Source organism: Molossus molossus, unplaced genomic scaffold (assembly GCF_014108415.1).
Source record: "Molossus molossus isolate mMolMol1 unplaced genomic scaffold, mMolMol1.p scaffold_m16_p_22, whole genome shotgun sequence".
Classification (NCBI taxonomy): Eukaryota; Metazoa; Chordata; class Mammalia; order Chiroptera; family Molossidae; genus Molossus; species Molossus molossus.
Window position 1 is genome coordinate 24,766,203 of NW_023425358.1, and position 23,404 is coordinate 24,789,606.

The 23,404-nt window shown below is 42.0% G+C and overlaps 1 protein-coding gene across 2 annotated transcripts in view; it reads right to left on the minus strand.

Moving 5' to 3' along the window:
* GRK3 (G protein-coupled receptor kinase 3) overlaps positions 1 to 23,404 on the minus strand; it is a 108,763-nt gene that overhangs the window by 50,195 nt on the left and 35,164 nt on the right. The window contains exons 3-5 of one of the 2 annotated variants that reach the window (XM_036276470.1): positions 16,762 to 16,835; positions 6,195 to 6,296; positions 4,017 to 4,091 (exon numbers count right to left, since the gene is read on the minus strand). In XM_036276470.1, coding sequence (XP_036132363.1) covers positions 4,017 to 4,091; positions 6,195 to 6,296; positions 16,762 to 16,835 — 251 coding nt within the window. The remainder of the gene's footprint in view (positions 1 to 4,016; positions 4,092 to 6,194; positions 6,297 to 16,761; positions 16,836 to 23,404) is intronic. The other variant, XM_036276471.1, reaches the window with a different exon arrangement.

Consider the following 23,404-nt stretch of genomic DNA (forward strand, 5'->3'; position numbering starts at 1 on the left):
GGAACCATCGGAGTGAAAAGGTGACCTGTGGAACAGGAGGAGGCATCTGCAGGCCTTACATCTGATCTGATAAGGAGTTAATATCCAACAGACAAGGAACTCAACTCAACAGCAAAACAAAACAGACCAAAAAAAAAAAAACCCTCATCAAAAAATGAACTATAGCCCTGGCCGGTTTGGCTCAGCGGTTAGAGCGTCGACCTGCGGTCGGGAGAGACCCGGGTTCGGTTCCCGCTAAGGGCACGTACTTCGGTTGCAGTTTGTCCCCGGCCCTGGTTGGTCGTGCGGGTGGCAGCCACTCGATGTGTCCCTTCACGTCGATGTTTCTCTCACTCTCTCGCTCTCCCTCTCTCTCCCTCCCACTCTATCTGTACAAAAAATGGAAAAATATCCTCAGGTGAGGATTAAAAAAAAAAAAAAAATGAACTATGGACCTAAGTAGATGTTTTCCGAAAGAAGGCACACTAGTGACTGGCAAGCATGTTAACTGTTCAACATAACTAATCATCAAGGAAATACATACCAAAACCACCTCACACCTGTCAGGATGGCTATTCTCAGACAGACAAGACGCAAGTGTTGGTGAGGATGTGGAGAAAACCGAACCCTTGTGCACTGTTTGTGGGAATGTAAACTGGTGAGGCCACTATGAAAAACAGTACAGCGGTTCCTCAAAAACCTAAACACAGAACTGCCACATCATCCAGCAAGCCCACGTCTGGGAACCCACCGGAAGGACATGAGATCTGACCTCGAGGGCAGGACGTGCCCATGTGCAGCCGACATACAGAGCCAAGGTACAGAACCGACGTACAGAGCCCGACGTACAGAACCGACGTACAGAGCCGACGCCAGAGTCCGTCGGCGGCATGAAGACAGCGTCAGATGAGATATTCACAACGGGTTATTATTCAATCTTTAAAAAGAAGGAGAAAGCCTGCCATCTGTGACAACATGGATGAACGGGGAGAACGTTATGATATAGGACGTAAGCCAGACACAGAAAGACAAGCACTGTATGATCTCACTTATATGCGGAATCTAAAAAAGGTGAATCCATAAAGCAGAGGTAGAATGGCTGGGGGGTAGCGGACATGAGCAGGGGTTGGTCAAATCTCGGGTACGAGGACGAGGGAGTCCTGGAGATGAGATGCACAGCATGGGGACTGTGTGAGGAAAGGAGATGATCTCGGGTGTTTTCACCACACAAACACACACACACACACACACACACAAATGTAACTATGTGAGGTGAGAGATGTGTTAATTAGCCTGATAGTGGTAATCATTCACAATGTATATGTATATCAAAATATCATACTATACACGTTAAACTATTTATAATTTTTACTTGTCAATTATATTTCAATAAAGTTGAGAGAGGGAGAAATTTCAACTCAAAGAACGTCAACAAACTCTATGGTTAATGGCCCCATATAACAGGACATCCAAATGTCTAACTTCGATTTATACTTTAATATGTTTCTGATGATACATATTACCCTGAATTGTATTAATATGCTCTTTATTTTAACTAATTTAATAATGGCTATTTTCTTCACCTTTGAAATAAGAACTCATTCTTTATCTATTTTAACAGAACATCATTTTCATTTATTTTAAGAACAAATCAGTAGTGTTTTTAAAAGATACTCTGAAGAAGTAGCTTCTGCATGGATGATCCTTGAAGGCATGAAAAGAGTTTTGCATCTTACCAGGAACTCTTGTTTAACAATATTTGTACTACAAGAAAAGCTAAGATCATAGCTGTAAAATCCACATATTGTGGGGCATAATTTAGCAACCTTCAGTGTAACCAACTATAAGCCTGTCTGTGAGCTGTGTCAAAGTCAGGTGAAAACTGAAATTCAGACACTAAAATATCATGGAGACAACACAGAGCAGATATTGACATTGCACTTTTTTAATGTAAAAAATTTGGCTGGAGCATTGTCCCACGCAGCAAAAGTTTGCGGGTTCGATTCCCAATCAAGGCACATACTTAGGTTGCAGGTTCAATCCCAGATGGGGCATGTACTGGAGGCAACCAATTGATGTTCCTCTCTCTTTCTCTCCCTTCCTCTCTCTCTAAAAATTAATTTAAAAAACATATCTTCAGGTGAGGATTTTTATTTATTTTTATCCTTAGCTGAGGAAATTTTTGCATTTATCTTCAGATAGAGCGGGAGGGAGAGAGGGAGGAAGAGAGAGAGAGAAAAATCGATGTGAAAGAGACACATCGAGCCCTGGACGGTTTGGCTCAGCGGTTAGAGCGTCAGCCTGCGGTCCCGAGAGACCCGGGTTCAGTTCCCTCTAAGGGCATGTACCTCGGTTGCAGTTTGTCCCCGGCCCTGGTTGGTCGTGCGGGTGGCAGCCACTCGATGTGTCCCTTTCACATCGATGTTTCTCTCTCTCTTCCTCTCTCCCCCTCCCACTCTACCTGAACAAAAAATAGAAAAATGTCCTCAGGTGAGGAAAAAAAAAAAAGAGACACATCGAGTGGTTGTTGCCACCCACACGAACCCAACCGGGTTGGGGACAAATTGCAACCGAGGTACATGCCCTGAGTGGGAACCGAACCCAGGTCTCTCCAGTCTGCGGGCCGACGCTCTAACCGCTGAGCAAAACTGGCTAGGGCTTTTAAAAAAAAATTTGTTAACAGCTAACATTTATGGGGCATTGTGACAGCAGGCTCAGTGCAATTCCCGCACACCTTTCTCACTGACTCCCCCAGACCCTCTGCGGGGAGCCCACCTTCACCGCCACGTCGGGAAGGTGCAGCCGTTGGCCCAGGTTTCCCCACCCAGGTGGCTGATTCCAGAGCCCAAGCTCATAACCAACCAGACCACACAGAAAGGCCCTGCAGCTTACGGCTGTCTAATTATTCTGGCAGAAAGGTTAACACTCAATTTGTTCCTGTATCCAAATGTCCTAGGAGCCAAGTTAGTGTGTTCTGCACAGAACAATCAAATTCATTTTGCATAAATAAGTAAATGCCATCATAAGGCACCAATGCAAAGCCCCACTTCTCTCTTGGTAAATGGCTGAGTAATCCAGAAAGGGGTACGTGAATTCTTCTCATTTACAAAAACCATTATTTAATGGCATTCCTTCATATTTCTTATAATTCCCAGAAATGTAAAGCAGCACATTATCCTTTTGAAAATCTGACCATCTCCTCGCAAGCTGCCGCCTCCATGGAAAACACACAGGATGGAAAGGGCGTTGGAAAGAGAACCCGTTACATCTAAGGAGAAGAAAACACACAGACCCAGCAGGGGCAGACTGTTCTCCCAGCCTCGTCATTTAAATCTACAGGACTGTGTTTGCTGTGCTCCAGACATGGGAGCCCAGGTGAAAGCCAGTTCCTCCGCCATGATGCCGAGGCTGTCCACACATTCACTCTTCACTCTTACAAATGAACCTGTGTCGCCCAGGCGATGATCCTGGCGAGGATCAACACCCCTACCACCACGAAACACATCTTGTAAAGTCCCTGCTCGGCACTGGTGCCCGGACGCCAAATGGGGACGGGCATCTTCTTCTGATAGCTTCATTCATTTATTGAAAACCATGTTACTAGAAAGCTCGAGTGACCTTTTTCAAGAAAGCCTTCATGAAGGGTGTCGGTATGACTCTATTTCAATGAGAGGACAAGCAACATTAAACTTAAATTGTCCCAGTCATCGGCCCACCGACCAAACAGTCATGGGTTCGATCCGCGGCTCCACTCAGGGCTGTGTGGGAGGCAACCAATCGATGTGTCTCTCTCATATCAGTGTTTCTCTCTTTCTCTCTCCCTCCCTCCCACTTTATCTAAAAAAAAAAAAATCAATGGAAAAATATCCTCAGATGAGGATTAAAAAAAAACAAAACAAAAAGAACTTGAACTGTTCCAGATAAAAACGGTCTGTTTTACCAAGTCCTCTGGCACCTACTCGGAGGGGAAGAAAATGTCACCCAGTGCAACTGGTAGGCAGAACCAATTTATTTATTCCGAAATACTTTTCTCTTACCTGGAAGAGAGCTGATGTCACCTGTTTCTTGGACAGATGGTTCTGTACGTGTTCTACAGCTTGCTTTGAGAATGGCTTTTAAAAATAAAAAACAATGTTTTTTCAACAATTATAAACCATAACAAACCTGTTATACAATACACAACATCAATTAAACAGTACCCTTGAAACAGAAATCAGTACATTAGATCCACATGCAGTCTTTAAAAAGACTGGATGGATATTTGTGGGCAATCTGAACAAATCCTTGCTCCTCTGAGCCCCCGGGGCTCTTGGACACCTTGCTGGGAAGCATGATGGGCGTGGGGGTGCTGGCCGATACCTAACTGCACAAGAATTCAAGATCACGGTGATTAAAAAAGTATAAAGAATCTTATCATCGCCTTATTAACTGAAAACATCCCTCAATTGGCTGATAACGGAGTCCTAAAAATGCAAAATTTCTGCAAAATTACAATTTCTAGGTAAGAGAACCTGAGGCCTGCAAACATGCCTAAGAATCCAATGCCAGGATTACAAAACCAAGCCAGGCTGGGGCGACGCTATCCGGGTGGGGAAAGTCTGGCCTGCGGGATAAAGACTACAGACTCAACACCAGCTAACAGCACCCGCCTCACCAAATCAGCCTGGCTAAATAGCAGGCTAATTTTTAAGCTGATCATTTTGTGTGGCCTGAGAATGGTGTTATCAATCTCCAAATGGCCCCTGAAGGAAGTCCTGCTGTGGCCACAGCAGAGGGGAGCTGGTTCGGAAACAATGAAACTTCGTACACCGACCAGAATGGCGAACTCTATCCTCCCCCCAAACTTCTAAGTATGTCTTCTCCAATAACGCACACTAAGAAAGGCTTAAATAGCATACATACCACACTGCTAACCAAAAAAAAAAAAAGAAAGAAAAGAAAAGAAACCCTCTAAATCGCTGAACGGCATGACCACTGTTTCACAGAGGCTTGCTTTCCCTGGGAACATCCAGCACTTTCCAAGGCTCAGCCATTGTCCTGCGAGGCCCGAACACCAACGATGCGCCCAGCTCGGAGACCCTTCCCACCAGCTAGGTGGGTGGTAAGAACAAGCGCAGTCCCACCGCGGGCGGTGCCATCTTAGGCACCAGTTCTTCAAATGCCAGGAAGAACTGGAAACACCACAGTAAAAAGAGAAGCAGGACATCATGACTGTGGCCAGCGCCGTCCCATCCAGCTTTCTGCGATGAGCGACATCCTGTGTATCTGAGCTGTCCCATACAGGTGCCACGAAGCCACCGGTGCCTACGAGCTCTCGAAACGTGGCACGTGAGGAAGTCAGGAATTAAATGATTAATTCCATTTGATTTTAAATAACTTAAACAGCCACACGTGGTTAGTGGCCACCGTACCAGATACCACAGGCCAGGACCATTAGGCCAGTCCTTCAGAAAACAGTCTTAAGGTGGAGAGACCACATGGTAAATTGTTATTACCCATTTCTCCACTCACTCCTGATGGAGTGATTTCCTAGGAAGCTGGCTTATCCTAATGACTGAATTAAACCGTTTATCTGACTTACAAGAAGAAGAATTTCAACCATTATTTAACAACTAATGAACATGATTGATACAATAATTATAATCTTCCCTATTAATTCAAAGCAACCACTAAGACTTGTATCTACCAATTCTGATCAGTCTAACTGTGAAAGTATAAATACATGGAAAATAATAAAGCTTAATCTCCTTGAGAAAGTCTAGCATTGAGACTAGCCTTTTCTCCCATCGCTCTGAATTGGCTGTTTACTTCATCAAATGCTGGCAGTGAAGGCATCTGCTTTTTGGAAACACATCAAGAGCTCATGGAGCAATGGGGACCGTATCGGTACTGGCCGGAAACAAATGAGAGCAGAAGAAACGGGTTCCATCCTGGATGAGTGTCAGCTGATTTTTAAACACCTTCCTCCTATTGGACTTCCCTTTTATTAACTTGTTTTATTTCATTTATTTTTAGAGGGAGAGGAAGAGAAAGACAGAAACATGGATTGGCTGGCCGCCCAGGCCCAACAATCGAACTGGCAACCTCTTGGTGCACGGGACAATGCTCAAGCAGCCGAGCCACACTGGCTGGGCCCTATTTGACGTCATCTGGAGGCACTGCAGGCCGTCCCGTGTGCATCCACACCGAAGGGACAGGGCAGAAGAAACACTCACGTGCGAACAAGACAGCAGCTCCTTCATGATGTACGTGTCGTAAATCTGTCGACTTCTGCAGAGGCGATCTTCCTCATTATCAAGCTTTTCATATTCTTTTATCTAGATTTTCAAAAGTTATCACTGTTAGGTATGTCTTCCTAGAGACCTACTTGATTAAAAGACATTCCTAGTCTTGGCAAGAACCACATCCACACCAGATCGTGCAAATTACGGAACTGGCCATGTCACAGGAAACAGCTGCCTCTAATGTGGTCAGAATGGAGCTGGAGTCATTTAAAGTCAATGAGAAACCTACAAATGAGATTTTTCCTATGATGAACCTCATCCCTTAAATTTAGAAACACAATATTGGGCAACAAATACTGCCATGGTTACAATTACCTTATACTCTACCAGCCACGGCCACTCACGCTTGCCAATTCTCCCTTCCAAAGCACAAGTAAGTTCCATTTGGCTGTAATTCAGTGCTAAGAGTTATGATGTAGTTCTTGCTCAACTACAGCATTGCAAAACTAACAGGAGAAAAAAATTATATATATATATTATATTATATTATATTATATTATATTATATTATATTATATTATATATAATCTGGATTCCTGCAAGGTGAGTTTTTAAAAATGAACTAAATATTTTAGAAAGGCATTACCCATAGATTAAAGCATTGGAACCTCATCCGCACTATTAAAGTACTAACAGAAAGCTTACCTCAAATAGATTTTGCTAACTTAGGGATGGTAACCTGACCAGTGTTTAAGAGGTCCCAAGAATAAAATGCGCTTTAGAAATATTTGTCTTATATGGAAATGGCCCCGATCATTCTAACCTGATAACAGAAGCTCCTGGATCAGAGAAGTGTTTTTATTTATTTACAGAAATACTTTTAATCCAAAAGAGAAAAGGAGAATGAAAACAAATGAAATATGGAGCTAGTAGGAAGACTAGCAGAGATCTTCAATGTCATGACCAATGACTATGTCTGACTAACGGGGGGGGGGGGGGGGGGGGTTCCAACAGGTAGCCAGTTGTTCTACTAACTTACATAATATCTGAGTACTCTTTATTCTTGAATGATGTGAATGATAAAAGGTGGGGCTAACTATTCCCATGGGAGACTACACTAATGGAAATAAAAGTTACCTTTCTCCTTTATAGTCTGAGTTTGACAGTTTTGAAATCAAAACCAGTAAATCCTATAAGAATTTCTGATAAAGAGCAGAGAGAGGGGTATGTGAAATACCAAGGTCCCATCTGAGGCCTAGCTGGTTTGCACATTGAGAAATTCCTGGGATCATCTTAATTGCCCTGACACACCTTCAGTGTTACACGGAGAAGGCTGAGATTCACAAGTCTGTAGCTACCAGGTGTAGAATGAAGTCTTCTTGGAACAGATAATAAAATCTGACATAAAAGGCAGGCAGGCTGGGGTAAGTGGACACCCCATGCGAGAGGAAAAGACAGCTTTAATGAAGCAGCAATCCAACAATAACCAAAGGACCTGGGCTTAACCATCCCAAATTAACTCAGGAAAACAAGTCTAAAGAGTTCAAACATCAGGACAGATGCCACCATGGCAGCTGTCAACAGAAACCAGACACCAACATCAGAAGCAGAGTCAGAAAATAAATGCAAGATTCTGCGTTGGCTGATTTATTTTGTTGTTCTGTTTCGGGTAGGCAGATGCTAGAATGCTAGGCTAAAACGGGTAGGCTACCAGTGAACCGAAGGCCAATGTTTCTGCCTAAATATCTGAACAAAATCAAGGAATAATAAGCCTTCATGGAATTATTATCTTTAAAAACAAGTGCAATGAAACATAAGACTCTTTCAGGGCCTATACAGCAGGGTGACACCTTAAACAAATGCTGATTTTATGGAAGCTTTTCATGAACTATAATAATCCACCTATACTGAAAATTCTAGTTTCTCGGGCAAATGACACTCTGAACCACAACCCTGGCTTTGTTAAGAGCCTTGTGCTTCATAAACTTCAATTTGAACAACAGAAAAGGTACCTCTTAGTTGCAAGGCAAAGAGCTTCACATATCTGTGGCTGTAATTCAGAATTTACTATTGTCAGTAAGACCACTAATGAAAGAACATGCAATCAACTATTAGTTAGTTCTAGCCAGGGTGTCCTTACTGTAGCACAACATAGAAAATGCCGCCTCTCGTTCAGGCAGTTGGTTGTCCTGGTAACCTGAGCAGGCAGAGCTCTGAGTTCAAGGTGCAAAGACCTCCCTACAGCAGAACAGAAGCACCATCATCAATGATGAACAGTCACCGAGCACGCCGTCCCCTTCTGCTTTGGTGGTCACAAAGCTCAACCGCTGCACATGTAGCTAAATGCCCAGGACCAAAGAGCCAGCACTTTTGGTCCATGGCTGTCACGGTCCCCACTTCCCCACCTCCTGTCTATTCTACGATCACTCCAGTGGGCAGCCCATTGCCATCACTGGTGGCCTCTGCCCTGCCTGATCAAGGGTCTCTCTTTTGTCCTCAGCTTCACTGGCCTCTCCACGACATTCAGCTCAGTTGCCATCCCTGCCTTCTTTGGAGCTTGGTCCTCTGACTCTCCAAGGGTTCACCACTCTGGCTCCTCTTCCTCAGCCTCCCTCGGTAGTTCTTCCTCCTCGGCTTGACTTCTCCATACTGCAGAGCCTCAGAGGGTGGTGCTGGGCCCCCCCCTCACCCACGATATGCTCCTTAGGGAAAAATCCCTCATTCCCACAGTTTCACAGACCAATTATATTCCCATGACGAAGTCTGGATCTTTAGGGCTCGCCTGTCCCCCTGAGCTCCAGATTCTAAGGATCGAACTACCTATTTGTCCACATCCTCTCTTAATAGCCAACTAGCTGCTAACAGAACAGTCCTCCTGAGGAGGGAAGAGAGCCTGGACATGTACAATGCCCAGCTACAGAGGCACTGGAGTGACCAAAAATACACGGATAATGAGGAAGGGGCATCGAACAGAAGCTGGAGAGTAAGAGGGTATTCCTGAAAATACAGAGCCAGAGGGGGAGCTCTAAAATTCTGTATATAAACTGTCAAACCTCTGTTGGGCCCCACACTGACACGTGAGCACAGCAGACACAAAGCCGTCCAGCTAGGGCGGAAAACCCTGAACAAGCTTCCGCTGCCACACGCTGTATGAGCAGACAGAGCATGGTGCCTGAATAAGCTCCATTAACTAACAAAACAATCAAACCCTTTGGAGAAACACATGCAGGGTTTAGGCTAGCTATAATGTATCAACAGCAACATACAAGATACAAAGTAAAATTATTCTACATATGAAGAAACAGGAATATGTGCCCCACATGCAACAGAACAGACCATAAATGAAGACCAATCCCAGATGGCTCTGATGTCGAAATTATCAGACAAAGATTTAATGCAGCTATTGTAACCATACTCAAAGACATAACAGAAAATATGCATGTTATGAATAAAAAGACAGAAAATAGCAGCAGAAAAAGATTAACTATGAAAAGAACCAAATGGTAATTTTAGAACTAAAAAACACAATACCTTAAATAAAAAAATTCTGGACATAATTGCAGACTAGAGATGCCAAAAGAAAAAGTCAATGAATTTGAAGATCCATAGAAATTACCCAATCTGAACAACAGAAAGACAAAAATATTGGCCGGCGGGGGTGGGGGGGGGGTTGAAAAAGACATCAGTAATATTTAGGATAATATCCAAAAATCACATGTACATATAATTGGAGTCTCAGAAGGAGAGGAAAGAGATATTGAGGTAGAAAAAAAATGTTTTAAGAAAAAAAATGTTTCACCACATTTTACCAGATTTGGTGAAAGATCCAAATTTACAGATTCAAGAAACTCAGCAAAAACCACAAAGAACAAACATAATATCTAAGATTACTCCACTAAAAGCAGAGATTGCCAGAAAGGGGGTGAGGGGTGGGGTGTGTAAGACACTTTTATATCTGTCTAAAATAAATAAATTTAACACACACACACAACAAAAAACAAACACTGATTGAAAGTGGATGGGAAAAGATATATCATGAAAACAGTAAGTATAAGGACACTGAAGCAGCTATATTAATTACCAGTGAAGTCATTTTCAAGACAATATTGCCAGCAATAAAGAGAAACATTTCATGTGAAAAACACACACACACACAAATAATCATAAATGTATATGCACCTAATAACAGTGCTTCAAAGTACAGGGAAAAAAAATTGACACTAAAAAAATAAACAATTCTACAGCCAAGAGTTGGAGCTTTGAACATCCTCTCTTAGAAAATGATATCACTAGATATAAAATCAGTAAAGATGTCGAGGATCTATCATAGCAGCCACTTTCATCTCACTGACATTTACAGACTATTCACCCAACATTCCCTGTATTAAATTTTCCATTGACTTCAGGACAGAATCTAAATGTGTTACTCTGGCCCCCAAACCGTGTGTTTGAACTGCTGCTCCGTCCCCTCGCCCATCACAAACACACCACGCTGGTCTTTCGGTTCCTCAAACTCTGCGAGTTCTTTCCCATGCATGAGGGGCTACGTCTTAGCCATGACTTTAGCCTAAAAGGTGTCCCCGCCCCACCCTGTTCTTATCTTCCTCGTCATCCTCAGAGAGACGTCTGTGAGCCGGCATTCGAGTGGCCACCCAGCCACAGTCTCTCGGTATCAGGTCTGTTGTGAGTCACCGCAGAGCAGTTATTACTTCCTCATATATTTCCTATTTACTTACCACTTGTTTATTGTCTGTTTCTCTCAACAAGAAGAGAAGCTAACGGACGGCAAGGACTTTGCCTATCTGTTCATCCAAGCCATGCCTCCCAGCACTGGTGTTTGATAAATATCGGTTGCATGAGTAAACTCTAGATAGTAACTTTACCTCTGATCCGATATTTATTTACTATTTTCTATGATTTACTTTTAAGTCTAGGTATCATACACATATTTTTATAAGCTGCTTCCAAGCCCACCTGGGACAAACAGGTGTATAACCACACACTGAGCAGGGACGAGCCGGGCACTGTTCCGGTGTGCTGAGCTCACACACGGCCACCCTCAGACAGCACTGCGACCACACTGATGCCCAGCTGCGGAAGCCCGGCAGCAACGCGACACTGCTCGCCCACGTTTACGCAGCCAGCAACTCATGGAGTCCAAATCCAAACCCAGGGAGGCTGAGTTGAGAGCTGGAACCACTACATTATCGCCTCCCATCTATCTGAAGAGCACATTAAAGGCCCTGGTTTAGAAAGCCATTGTCCACCCAGCATCCTATTTGAGCCTCACAAAAGCCGGTCAAGTAGCAGGAGATGAATCCTAACCTCATTTCATAGATGAGGTAACTGAAGGTCAATGCTATGTCCTGATACTGTGAGCTCAAGTATGGGAACAATGTACTGTTCACATTTTTAAGCTCCGGGTCTGAAACGAGGTAGAGGCTCCAGAGTTTGCTCCGGGACTGGCCCCGTATCCCACAGCTGGTGAGAGACAGCTGCAACTACGTCGACGCTAGGCTTCTGTCTGTGAGTCAAACAACGGTCCAGATGAAAAGGCTGACTATACGCACACGCAGCCAGCATATACTAAGTATTGCACATGAGCATCACGGACAATAAATGGTGTGAGGATCAAGGGAGTCAGCAACACCGCAGACTGGGACAGCGGTCGGGACGGACTTGTTAGCACAGACGCTGAACTCGACACCTGAAGCTAGCTAGGCCTAGGCTCCCCACGGGCTGGGAGGGGAAAGCCAGACTCCAGGCTGGGGAAAGGGCAGAATAAGTAAAGTAACAAGCAGATGACGGGCTTGGTAGGCTTGGAAATGTTGGTTAGTGGAAGTCCTATATACGAAGGTAGTGAAAGACGGAGAGAGAACGTTAGGTCATGACTAATGCAGAGCTGTGTGAATGTCAGGATAAACTACTCGGACTTGGGCCCAGAGGAGATGGGCAGCATTAAAAGTTTGAGGACACAGAAAAACTGAAACACAAGGTACAAAACAGACATTTTAAGATATCTGACAAAAGAGTTTTCCAGGGATTGGGGTCACAGAACAACAACCAGAAATAACCAGGCTGATGAAACCAAGGGTCAGAGAGGAGTGACTGATAACATCGGTGCTTAAAGACCGCACTGACAGAACTGTACCTGAAGCCCCAAAGCTGGATGCTTATCTTCGGTGAAAGGATACAGACCAAGCTCTGGAGCATAATCCTCCACGAGGATAATCTGATAAGCCAGATCCACCACGTGCCACACCAAGAGAGGCAAGAAGAGCTGGGGAGGGAGCCAACAAAGGGGAACTCCAGTGTTTAAAGGTCAAATGAAAACACAGCAGCAGTGATCACACCACGCTGGCAAGGAGTGCTGAAGAAATGACCCCAAGTAGACTGCCCAGCTGTTTCACCCTAGCAGAAGTTCTCTGTTAAAGGAGGTTTCCCTGTATTCGCCAAGGCAACTTAGTACATGCTGAAGCTGGGAAGGTGACGCTTTTGACAACACAAGACTGAAAAACATTTTGATAGATTCAGATAAAATAAATGCCTGATTATGATTTGGAATGAAATAATGAAGTTACTTCATACTGAGTAAAAAAATCCTTTTAGATTTGGCTCACTTTTTTATACAATACTCAATGGTACATCATGATTTGGCCATTCTTCCTGGAAATATGTTGATATAATTTTGGAAGTACAGAAAAATATCGAGTGTTCATGTACCAATAAACCAGAGAGAGAGAAATATTCCTCCAATTTTCAAACTTATACACGAATTACTAATATCAACCCTAATTATGCTATGTTTTCTTTGGACCATTTAAAATGCTTTGGGGTAAAGATACGTCATGTTAATAATAGCAGCACATGTCATTTCTTAAATATACTTTAATTAAAAATATTTCCTAGTTTCTGCTTTAATTTCCTCTTTGACCCATAAATTATTTAGAAGTGTATTTGTTTCCAGGCAGTGACGGAGTTCTTAACTCTGCTATTAAATTGGAGCTCAATTCCGTTGTGGTCAGAGAATATTCCCTGAACAATTTCAATCTTGAAATTTGGAGAAGCTTTCTTTAGGGCCCAGCATATGATCCATTTGGACAAATGTTCCATATGTACTTTTTAAAAATGCAAATTCTAATTTTGCTGGGTGTAGCATTCTATATATGTTAGTGGGTCAAGTTTATGTATAACTTTATTACGATCTTCTATATCCTTACTAGTTTCTTGTCTGTCTGTTCTGTAAGCTCTTGACGTGTGTGTGTCTCCCACTAGGATTATAGATTTATTTTGTTTTAAGCCTGTCAGTTTTTGCTTTATATATTTTGAAGGTATGCTGTCTAAGATCATGATACTGTCCCCTTTACCATAAAATAATCTGTCTCAAAGTGGCATCTGAGCATTAGTGTACTCTGACATTGGTGTTGCTTTACCAGCATTGTTTAGGTAAGTACTTAGGTTGTATATTTTCTTCCATCCTTCTGTTTAAAGTATGACACTTGTAGGCAGGTATAACAGGGTTTTTGGTTATTTATCAAGTCTGACAAACTTACTCTTACTTGGAGTATTTAGCCCATTTATATTAAATATAATTACTTACAGATGGATTTATAGCTATCATCTTGCTCTTTATTTTTTAACTACCTACTATCTTATGTTCCCTTTTTATTCCCTTTTTTAGATTAATGCAATGTTTTTATTCCATTTTCCCCTCTTTTAACTTGTTAAATATGCAAACTTTATTCTTTGAAAATTTACCTTAGAGATTACAATATGCATCCTTGACTGATTAATGCCAATGCAGAGTATTACTACTGCTATTCTCCCAGTAATTCTAGATCTTAACACACTTACCCCTCTCCTGGTCTTTGTGCTACTGTATGTTTTAGTTTTACATACATTTTAAAGTCTAAAATCGTGTTACTGTTTTTATTTATTCTTTATGATGTTCTTGCATTTCCATCTGTGATAACTTTCTTCAGCTGACGGTAGCTCCCTTAGGTGTTTATTATAATACAATTCCACTACTGACAAATCCCCTCGATTTTGCCTGTATCTTTATTTCACCTTCATTTTTTAAGAAAATTTTGACTGGGAATAGAATTCTAGGGTGGCAGATTTTTTTTCTTTCAGTACTTATAAGTTGGCCATTTCACTGAGTTTGATTTCATTTTTTAATCATTTCTTTTTAAATGTCACAGTCACATCAGTCATAATATAGCTCCTTTAAAAGCAATGTGTCTTGTCCGGCCAGTGTGGCTCAGTGGTTGAGCATTGACCCACGCACCAAGAGGTCGCCAGTTTGATTCCCGGTCAGGACACATGCCCAGGTTGTGGGCCCGATCCCCAGTGTGGGGCATGCAGAAGGCGGCTAATCGATGTTCTCTCTCATCGATGTTTCTATCTCTCTCCCCCTCTCCTTTCCTCTCTTTCTGAAATCAATAAAAGGAAAAAAAAATTTTAAAAAAAAGAAAAAAGGTAATGTGTCTTGCCCTGGCTTTTTTGGCTCAGCAGTTAAAGAGACAGCTCACGGACCAGAGAGTCCTGGGTTCGATTCCGGCCAAGAAAATGTACCTCGGTTGCAGTTCAACCCTGGCCCCGGTTGGTATCGTCCAGGAGGCAACCAGTTGATGTGTCTCTTTCACACCAATGTCTCTCTCTCTCTTCCTCCCTCCCTCCCTCCTGCTTTATCTGAAGATAAATGGAAAGATATTCTCAGGTGAGGATTAAAAATAAATTAATAAATACAAGTAATGCGTCTTGCCGCAGCTGGTACTGCTCCGTTGGTTGAGCATTCTCTCCCTCTTTCTTACTCTCTCCTAAAATCAATAAAAACATTAAAATAAAATAAAAGTAATGTGTCTTTTCCCACCCTCTGGTTGCTTTAAAAAATTTTATCTTTGTCATACGTTTTCCTAGTCTTCTATTGATGTGCAAAGCTATGTTTCTTTCACAGTCCTTTTGCTTAGGATTTTTTAAGTTTTTTGAATCTGTTTTCTAAAATTTTTAGTATTATCTCTTCAAATATTGCTTCTTCCCTATTTTCTCTCTCCTTGTTCTGGGCCTCCAGATCTACACATGTTAGACCTTTTAACCACGTTCCATGTGTCTTTAATGTCCTTTTCTATTTCTTTGCTATTTTCTTTTTTCTGTGTTTCAGTTTGAGATTATCTACTTCTGCCCCCCATTTATTAATTCTGTCTTGCACTGTAACCAATCTGTTATTGGTCCTAGCTATTCATTCTCATTTTAAATACTGTATTTAATCTTCTAAATGTCCACTTAGTTTTCATAATGAAATCAAATTATACTGAAATTCTCTTTCCTTTCATCAATTTTATCCATCTTTTCTTGAATATATTATTTATAGTTATTTAAAGCACTTGTCAGCTGTCTCCAACACCTGATTCAGCTATGGGTCTGCTTCTACTACCTTGTTTATGATCTTGCCTCTTAGGTAGCTAATAATTTTTCACTATATGTGGAACACGATAGATTCTCTACATTTATTTTCTACCTGCAAAAAAGACAGAGAGGGCTCCCCTTGTATCTGTCACACAGGCAGTAAGGGGGCTCATCACCCAACAAGAGATTGAGCTGGGCTGGGTCTAGTTGTCATTTTTGTAGGACTCGGTCTGCCTCTTGTTTGCCCCAGTACCTAAGCCATGGCTCTCCATGGAGTTCAATGAGAAATCTGTCTCCTTAGCACTTGAATCACTTTTGCCCTTAAGAGATTTGCAGAACAGCTCTTTACCTCCTGTGTCACTTACCTTCAAAACTTGGCATCTGTCTTGAGAGGGAGACTAACCAATCACATGTTTGGGGTTCCTCCAGCCCCATTTTTTACTTTAGCCCCAGAAACCTGGCTTTTTGTCTCCCAGAAGCAGCCTTCTGCCAAGGGCCAAACCTGGACTCCAAAATACCTGGAGTCTGTTACACCTGGAATCAACAACTGACCCAGGTGGTAAGTAATACAGATCTTCATGCCAGTAGAACACTCCCCTGTGTTCTCATCTCTTGCCTATTCTGCTTTCAGATTCCTGCCCACAGCAGGTGTACATTTCCATACAGCACTGTAAGGCTGTGGGAGATTTCAATGTGTCTCCCAGAAGCTCTCAGCCCACTGCTTCAGCTCCCCTCCACCCTCTTTCACTAAGTGTCCAATTTGTCTCTTCAGTGATGTGTGACCAGAAAACTGCCAGTTTCTCTTTCACCCAGCAGTGGCCCTCTGCCTCAGCTTATGTCTCCAGAACCAGCAAACTTTTGCAGAAAATAAAGTGGCTGGTAGTCTCCAGTACACCCCAGAATGATCCTCCCTGCTCTGGGATTTTAGTCTAACTACTCCTCATTGTTTCCGGAGCACTCCAGAGTCTTTACAAAGAGGATTCGTACAGATGGTGTCTGCATCTCTAACAAACTTCATATTATATCATGTACTACTAATTACTTTCAATGAATTTCTAAATATCTATAAGATGCGTAGTAGTCTTAATATTTTCCAAAGTACAGTTTAAATATGCTTTTGAAATAAAAGCATGAGTAAAACAGTTACTTCTTACCTCTTCATAAAACTTCACCTGAGGTACAGCTTCATTAATTTCATTCAAACAAAAATCTTTAAATAGCAAGAAACCTAAGGGAAAAGAATAAAAAAATTCAGGGTGGGCAATAAATTAAAATTTTACCCTACAGGGTATTGTCAAAGTAATGTGTCTATACTTCAACCTCTTCCTCCCCTACCTTAAAGAGTAAAAATAAAGATTTCAAGAGGCTAATTATACCCTAGAGGGAAACACACCAGGTAAAGTAAGAGTCCCACATGCCTGGCTCCTTGCTTTGGGGTTCCATCTCTATTGTCAACCCCCTCCCACTTTTTAAAAACGCTTATCAGCAGTGTTAGTGGTCACCACCACTTAGAGACACTGTCAACATAGGAGCAGAATCAGCAGAGAAACAAAAGATGAGGGTAGCATGGAAGTGTTGGTAAGGGCCATCATGTGATTTGCAGGGAATGGACCAGTGGTTTTCTGGGGAGCATGAAACTGCAGCTTCCTGGTGAAGCTGTCTGGATGACCATGCTTATAATGACCATGGCCTTTCCTTTGTCCTTCCCTATTAGTATTGCCTAGCTAGTTATGATGGTTACATTTGCATATTAATATTTTTAATTTAAATAAAAGCAATTGTTTTCTCATTTGTTCTCATTCATTTCAAAGTAATTTCAAATTTCCCTTGTCATTTCTTCTTTGACCCATGAGTTATTCAGAAATGTTTAATTTCCAAATATTTTGTGGGTTTTGTTTCAGGTATTATTTTGATAATGACTTCTGTTTAATTCTGTTGTGATCAGAAAATATATTCAGTATGATTTCAATGCTTTTAACTTTATCAAAACTTGGTTTTGGCCCCAAATTTGGTCCACCTAGGGGAATGTTTCACGGGTACTTGGGGAAAGAAAAAAGTATACAGGGTAGAGTGTTTCATTAAACAAAATAAAAAGGCAACTAAGCCAAGTTGGTTGATAGAATTGTTCAAATTCATCCACTAAATCCTTACTGAATGCCTGTCTACGTCTTCTTCTATTGTTGACAGAGGACTATTGAATCCTCCATCTGTAATTGTAGATTGTTGAGCTTTTGCTTCGTTATCTCTTTTTTATTTTTGGAAGAGAAAACTAAGATGAGAATTTGAACTTATATACCTTGATCATATTAACGACATTTTCTGAAATGTCTACATGACAACATGAATGACTACACCACACATGGGCCACTGGCTTTGGACTGAACTTGGAGTCAAACTGAAACTGATCATCATGGCCTATCACGGCCTCTGGGACCTGGTCCCTGCTTTCTTCTCTGGCCACATCTTACAGCATTCTCTCCCATGCTCACTTCGCTTAGGCCAAGTGTCTATATTCTAGTTTCTCCAACACCAAACTGGTCTGTTCTTGGGGTTTCCAACCTGCTATCCCCACTTCCTTCAACACGCTTCCCTGGGTCTCGTGCACCTTCAGAGCTCTGCTCAGATGCCGAGGCCTTCCATGATTCTCATCCATCTTCACTCTCTCATCGCTTATCCACTCCCTCTCACAAACACGCGCCTGAGCACACAAATGCACCAGAAATGATCATATGCGTATGTTTACTTCTTCACCATCTACCTCCCCACTGCAATGTAAACTGTGTACAGACAGGCCACACACGTCTTATTCACTCCATGCGCAGGAACAAGAACACTGACTGAGACATATAGGGAGGCCAGAAGAATGAACAAAGGAAAGAAGAAGGAAGGTGGGGAGAAAAGAAGGAAAGAAGGAAGGGGGAAAAAAGGAAAAATGGGAGGGAGGAGGAATGAAAAGGAGGGAGGGGAAATGAGGAGGATGAGGGAGAGGGGGAGTTAAATGAATGAACATCCAACTTAAAATGTTTTTAGCTACTTCTTTAATGCAATGTTTCCATTGTCGATGTGTAGGATGAGCCAAAGAACTACTGTAATACACTGAGGGGAAACTATTGCTTTCATGTCTCCACGTAAACTGAAGCTCTACTTTTTATCACAGCAGCTGTTAAAGTGGAAGAGCCAGAAGATATTTTGCCTTTCGGATTAATTCTAGATCATTGTGTTCTGGGCTGAAAGCAATTTACCTTCATTGGGCTTAAATTACATTTAAAAAACAAACAGTACTTCTCAGATTAGAACAAAAGCTAAAGGACAAAAATTGGGAAATAACTTGCCTAACAGGCTCCTTTCATCAGTGTGATTTCTCCAGATGTTAAAGAATAAAAAGTAGTGCCTCAACACCTGCTGGCTAGACATGTGTGGATGTGCTCACCCTTGTTTCCATGTCTGAGCCAAGGCCAACGGCACGAATACTGATTGACTTCTGAGTGTCTGTAACATCCAGGAAAGGCAAACTATCCCAACTTTCCACCACAATATTTTGCAAAAATTAGTAGAAAGAATTGTACTGGGGTGCATGCAGAAGGCAACTGATCAATGTTGCTCTCTCACATCCATATTTTCTCATTATCGCTCTCTCCCTCTCTCTCAAATCAATGGAAAATATCTTCAGGTGAGAATTAAAAGAAGAAAAGGAAATCATCCAATAAAAGAACGGGCAAAAAATTTGAACACTTCACAGAGGAAGAGATTTGAACGGCCAATGAGTACATGGAACAGGCTCAACTTTGTTGGTCATCATGCAAATGTAAATGAAATCACTTTGAGATTCCACTGCTCAACTACTTGAATGGCAGAATTAGAAAGACTGACAAACACCTCTCCAAAAAGGACATACAAATAGCCAAGAGACATGTGAAGAAATGCTCAAGATCACTAATTATCAGAGAGATGCAAATTAAAACAACTATGAGGTACCACCTCACACCTATCAGAATGGCTGCCATCAACAAATCACCAAACAACAAGTGTTGGCAAGGGTGTGGAGAAAAGGGGACTCTAGTACACTACTCGTGGGAATGCAGACTCACGGGGTGCAACCACTGTGGAAATCACTATGGTGTTACCTCAAAAAGTTAAAAATTGAACTGTCATTTGACCCAGCGATCCCACTTCTAGGAATATAGCCTAAGAAACCTGAAACACCAATCAGAAAGAATATATGTACCCCTATGTTCATAGCAGCACTATTTACAATAGCTAAAATCTGGAAACAACCCAAGTATCCATCAGTAGATGTGTGGATTACAAAGCTGTGGTACATGTACACAATGGAGTACTATGCAGCTGTAAGAAAGAAAGATCTCTTATCCTTTGAGATGGCATGGAAGGACCTGGAGAGTATTATGCTAAGCAAAACAAGCCCAGCAGAGAAAAACAAATATCACATCATCTCATTTATTCGTGAAATATAATGAACTAAACAAACTGCTGAAGAAAATTAACCCAGAGACATAGAGGTGGGGTACAGACTGACAAGCCTCAGAGGAGGAGGGGTTGGGGGAAGGAGATAAACCACAGAACTTACATGCACATGCATGACCAATGAACATAGACAACAAAGCTGGGGATGGGGCGGGGGAAGGGGAAGAGGGTGTCAATGGGAGGAAAATGAGAAACATCTATAACAAAAACAAATTAATAAACAAAAATTTTTTAAAAGACTGACTGACAACACCAAATGTTGGTGACCAGAATTCTCACTGGCTGAGAAGCATATACAATGTTTGGACTCCCCACGCCTCTGAATCAACAGGCAAAGAAGGAAGTTACTGTGCTGGCTGGGTGACTGATCCTAACCATTCACACAAACATCTGAACATGCTATTTCTATTGATAGTAGCTTTATATACAGTGTTCTAAAATTAGAAACAACTCAGATGTCTTCAATATGCAAACTGTGATGTATCTATACACTGGAACACTGCTCTACCGTGAAAAGAAATGACGTCCTGCTACCAGCACCATGAATGAATCTCAAATGCACTATGCTAAGTGAAAGAAACTAGATTCAAAGGGCTACATACTAAATGGTCCCCCTTAAATGTCATTCTGGAAAAGAGGACACCATGGAAAACAGGTCAGTGGTTGACAGGGGGTGGAGTATAGGGTGTGGTCTAACTATATAGGGGACACTAGAACATTTTAGGAAGTCATGAATGCTCTGTATCTAGATTTTGAGGATGGTTATATGACTTTATGCATTTGTCAAAACTCGCAGAATTGCACACCCTAAATGGTAAATTTTAATTTATTTAAATTAAACCGTAGAAGAAGAAAAATGAGGTTGGGTGCATAGAGTTGAGCCAGGTACAAGTCTCAAAAGTTGTTACTGAATAGTAACCACAAATTGGGATTTAAAATTTCTAGAAGCCAATGCCTGATCACTTCCTTACATGGTTCTCAACATCTACCAGACGTTCTTCACAAAGCACAAGTTTCCACGGAAGGTAAAATCATTCACAAGCAGAGGCTCGGGATAACATAAGTAATAAGGTCCTTAGTAAGGCAGAGATCAAAAACAGATACTCCGGCACACCTAGAATATACAGTAGTCTTTACAAGTGAAAACAAAGGAACTCTTAAACGATAACTAGAAGAGCAAACTCATAAAGAAAGAAAAAAAGCATACCAATTTTAAAACTGAAAACTCCCACAGGGTATCATGTTCCTCCTGGCTGGCTATTACTCACCTAAATTCCCAATGAGTAACACTCCCTTTCATTTCTTCCAAGTTCCAATAGAAATGAACAAATGTAAATCAAAATGAATATTTAGCTAATAATCATATTTATCTATTTCACATAAACTTTAAATATATTTGTTTTCATTTGACTCTACTTAACAAACTAACATTTTCACTTCTTGACTTAAAAATGTACAGAAAGAGAAAATTATAAAGGAAATGTGACTTAGAAATACTCTAAACAGTCTCCTAAAATCCAAGTTATCCATTCTACCTCCTAATTTAAATTCAGCACATACATGCCCAATATTGTTATATTAATTAACAGAATCATTCCTTCACACAATGGAGAGACGTGGGGCCCTGAATATTAAAAATCCATCAGACAAAAGGACAAACGATAATGAATATGCCAAAGAAAAGCCCATGGAGTGTTCCAAGCAACTGGCTCTTATCTCAAAGGGGAACAAAAAGAAAACTGGAACTGGGAGGAAAATGTGAAAATACAGTGGCGAGAAAATTCTATCTTCACTCTTCCAATAAATAGCTGGATTACTTTCAGCTTTTTAAAAATACTTTATTATGAAATGATAGAAAAGAAAAAATGTCTGGCTCTGTCATCAGACTGTGGTATTTTCATTGATCACGGTTCTTTGCACATCTCATTGTAAACAAACAAACTGACAATTAAAATTAAGTGAGAGTTAAAATAACTTCAAGTGAAATAGAAATACTGTTCCAACAAGCCACATGATTCATCTTTCCAAAGGTTTCTTGAAGAACAATGACTGACCCTGGCCTTATGGGAATGAGGTACGAGTGTACACCACAGAGCAAACACAGCCAAGACGAGGGGAGGGGAGGGGCGATTGAACATGCTGAATCTAACCACAATTTTAACAAGGAAGAAACAGAATGAGACTCAATTAATACATGTGTGTTCACTTTGCAATCGTCTATGAGGCCATGCACTCAGGATTTGTGCCCCTTTCTCTATGTACATTTCAATAAAACTGTATTTAAAACAAAAGAAAATCAATAAGTATTCATGGATGAAACTGTAAGTGAAAAATGAAGTAGCTCTCAAAGCAATTATAATCTGATCGGAGGTACTGACAGACGGACATAAAAGATAATACTTAATTGCATTCTATTGGTTAAGTGCCAGATTTGCTTTGTAGGGGAGAGAGGGATGCATTATACTTCTTAGATCACCACAGGGCAAGCTCGCTGGGCTCCTTCCCGCTCGTCCAGTCTCCTTTCCAGTTCATCCTGCTTGCTGCTGCCCCAGATCTGATCATGCTGCGCCCCTGCTTTTGAACTGTCACGGGAATCACACAGAATGTGGGTAAGACCCAGCCTCCTTCATCCACACAGCTGTGCGCACCCTGCTCTGCCCCACAACCTCCCAGGACCCTAGCACAGCAGGTGCCCTACTGCTCCACATGCCAGGAGCCCTCCATGCCCTCACAGGGCTCCTCTAAGTCAAACAAGCTCCCCCTACCTTCCCCTCTCCCTCCTCGCTAACCTGGCAATTCTCCTGCACCCAGTTTTCCACCTTCTTTCTCACAACCACCCACCCCTCCAGATTTCACCTGGTTAACACCCACTCTCCCTTTAGGACTTCAACCAAGCATCACAGAATACAGCCCACTTTGACTGACGCCATCCGAGGCCAGGTGGGGCCGGGTCCTAGACTCCCCCAGCCTTGGGCTCTTCCCGCTTCCAAGGCATTGTCCCACTACCTTGACACTATCTGATTTTATTTTCTGAGTGGACAGGAAACAGTTCCAAGTTTTGACAAACATAGGAAAAGCAGTCTCCTTCCCTTCCCTACCCCTCCTCTTCTAGCAGTACGCCACCATCAGCAGCCCCGAAGGAGCTAGTTCCTGGTTCCTGGCATCTTTCAGGGCAAATGGTGTGTCATTTCTGGGCCAGGGTTAAGAAACCGGTGGGACTTCTTCACCCTCTTTGGCCCAGCCGGATGCAGAGGACTGCGCGTCCTCGGGGCCACCGGCGCACAAGGGAAGACTTCAGCCCTGGGAGGGGGGAGG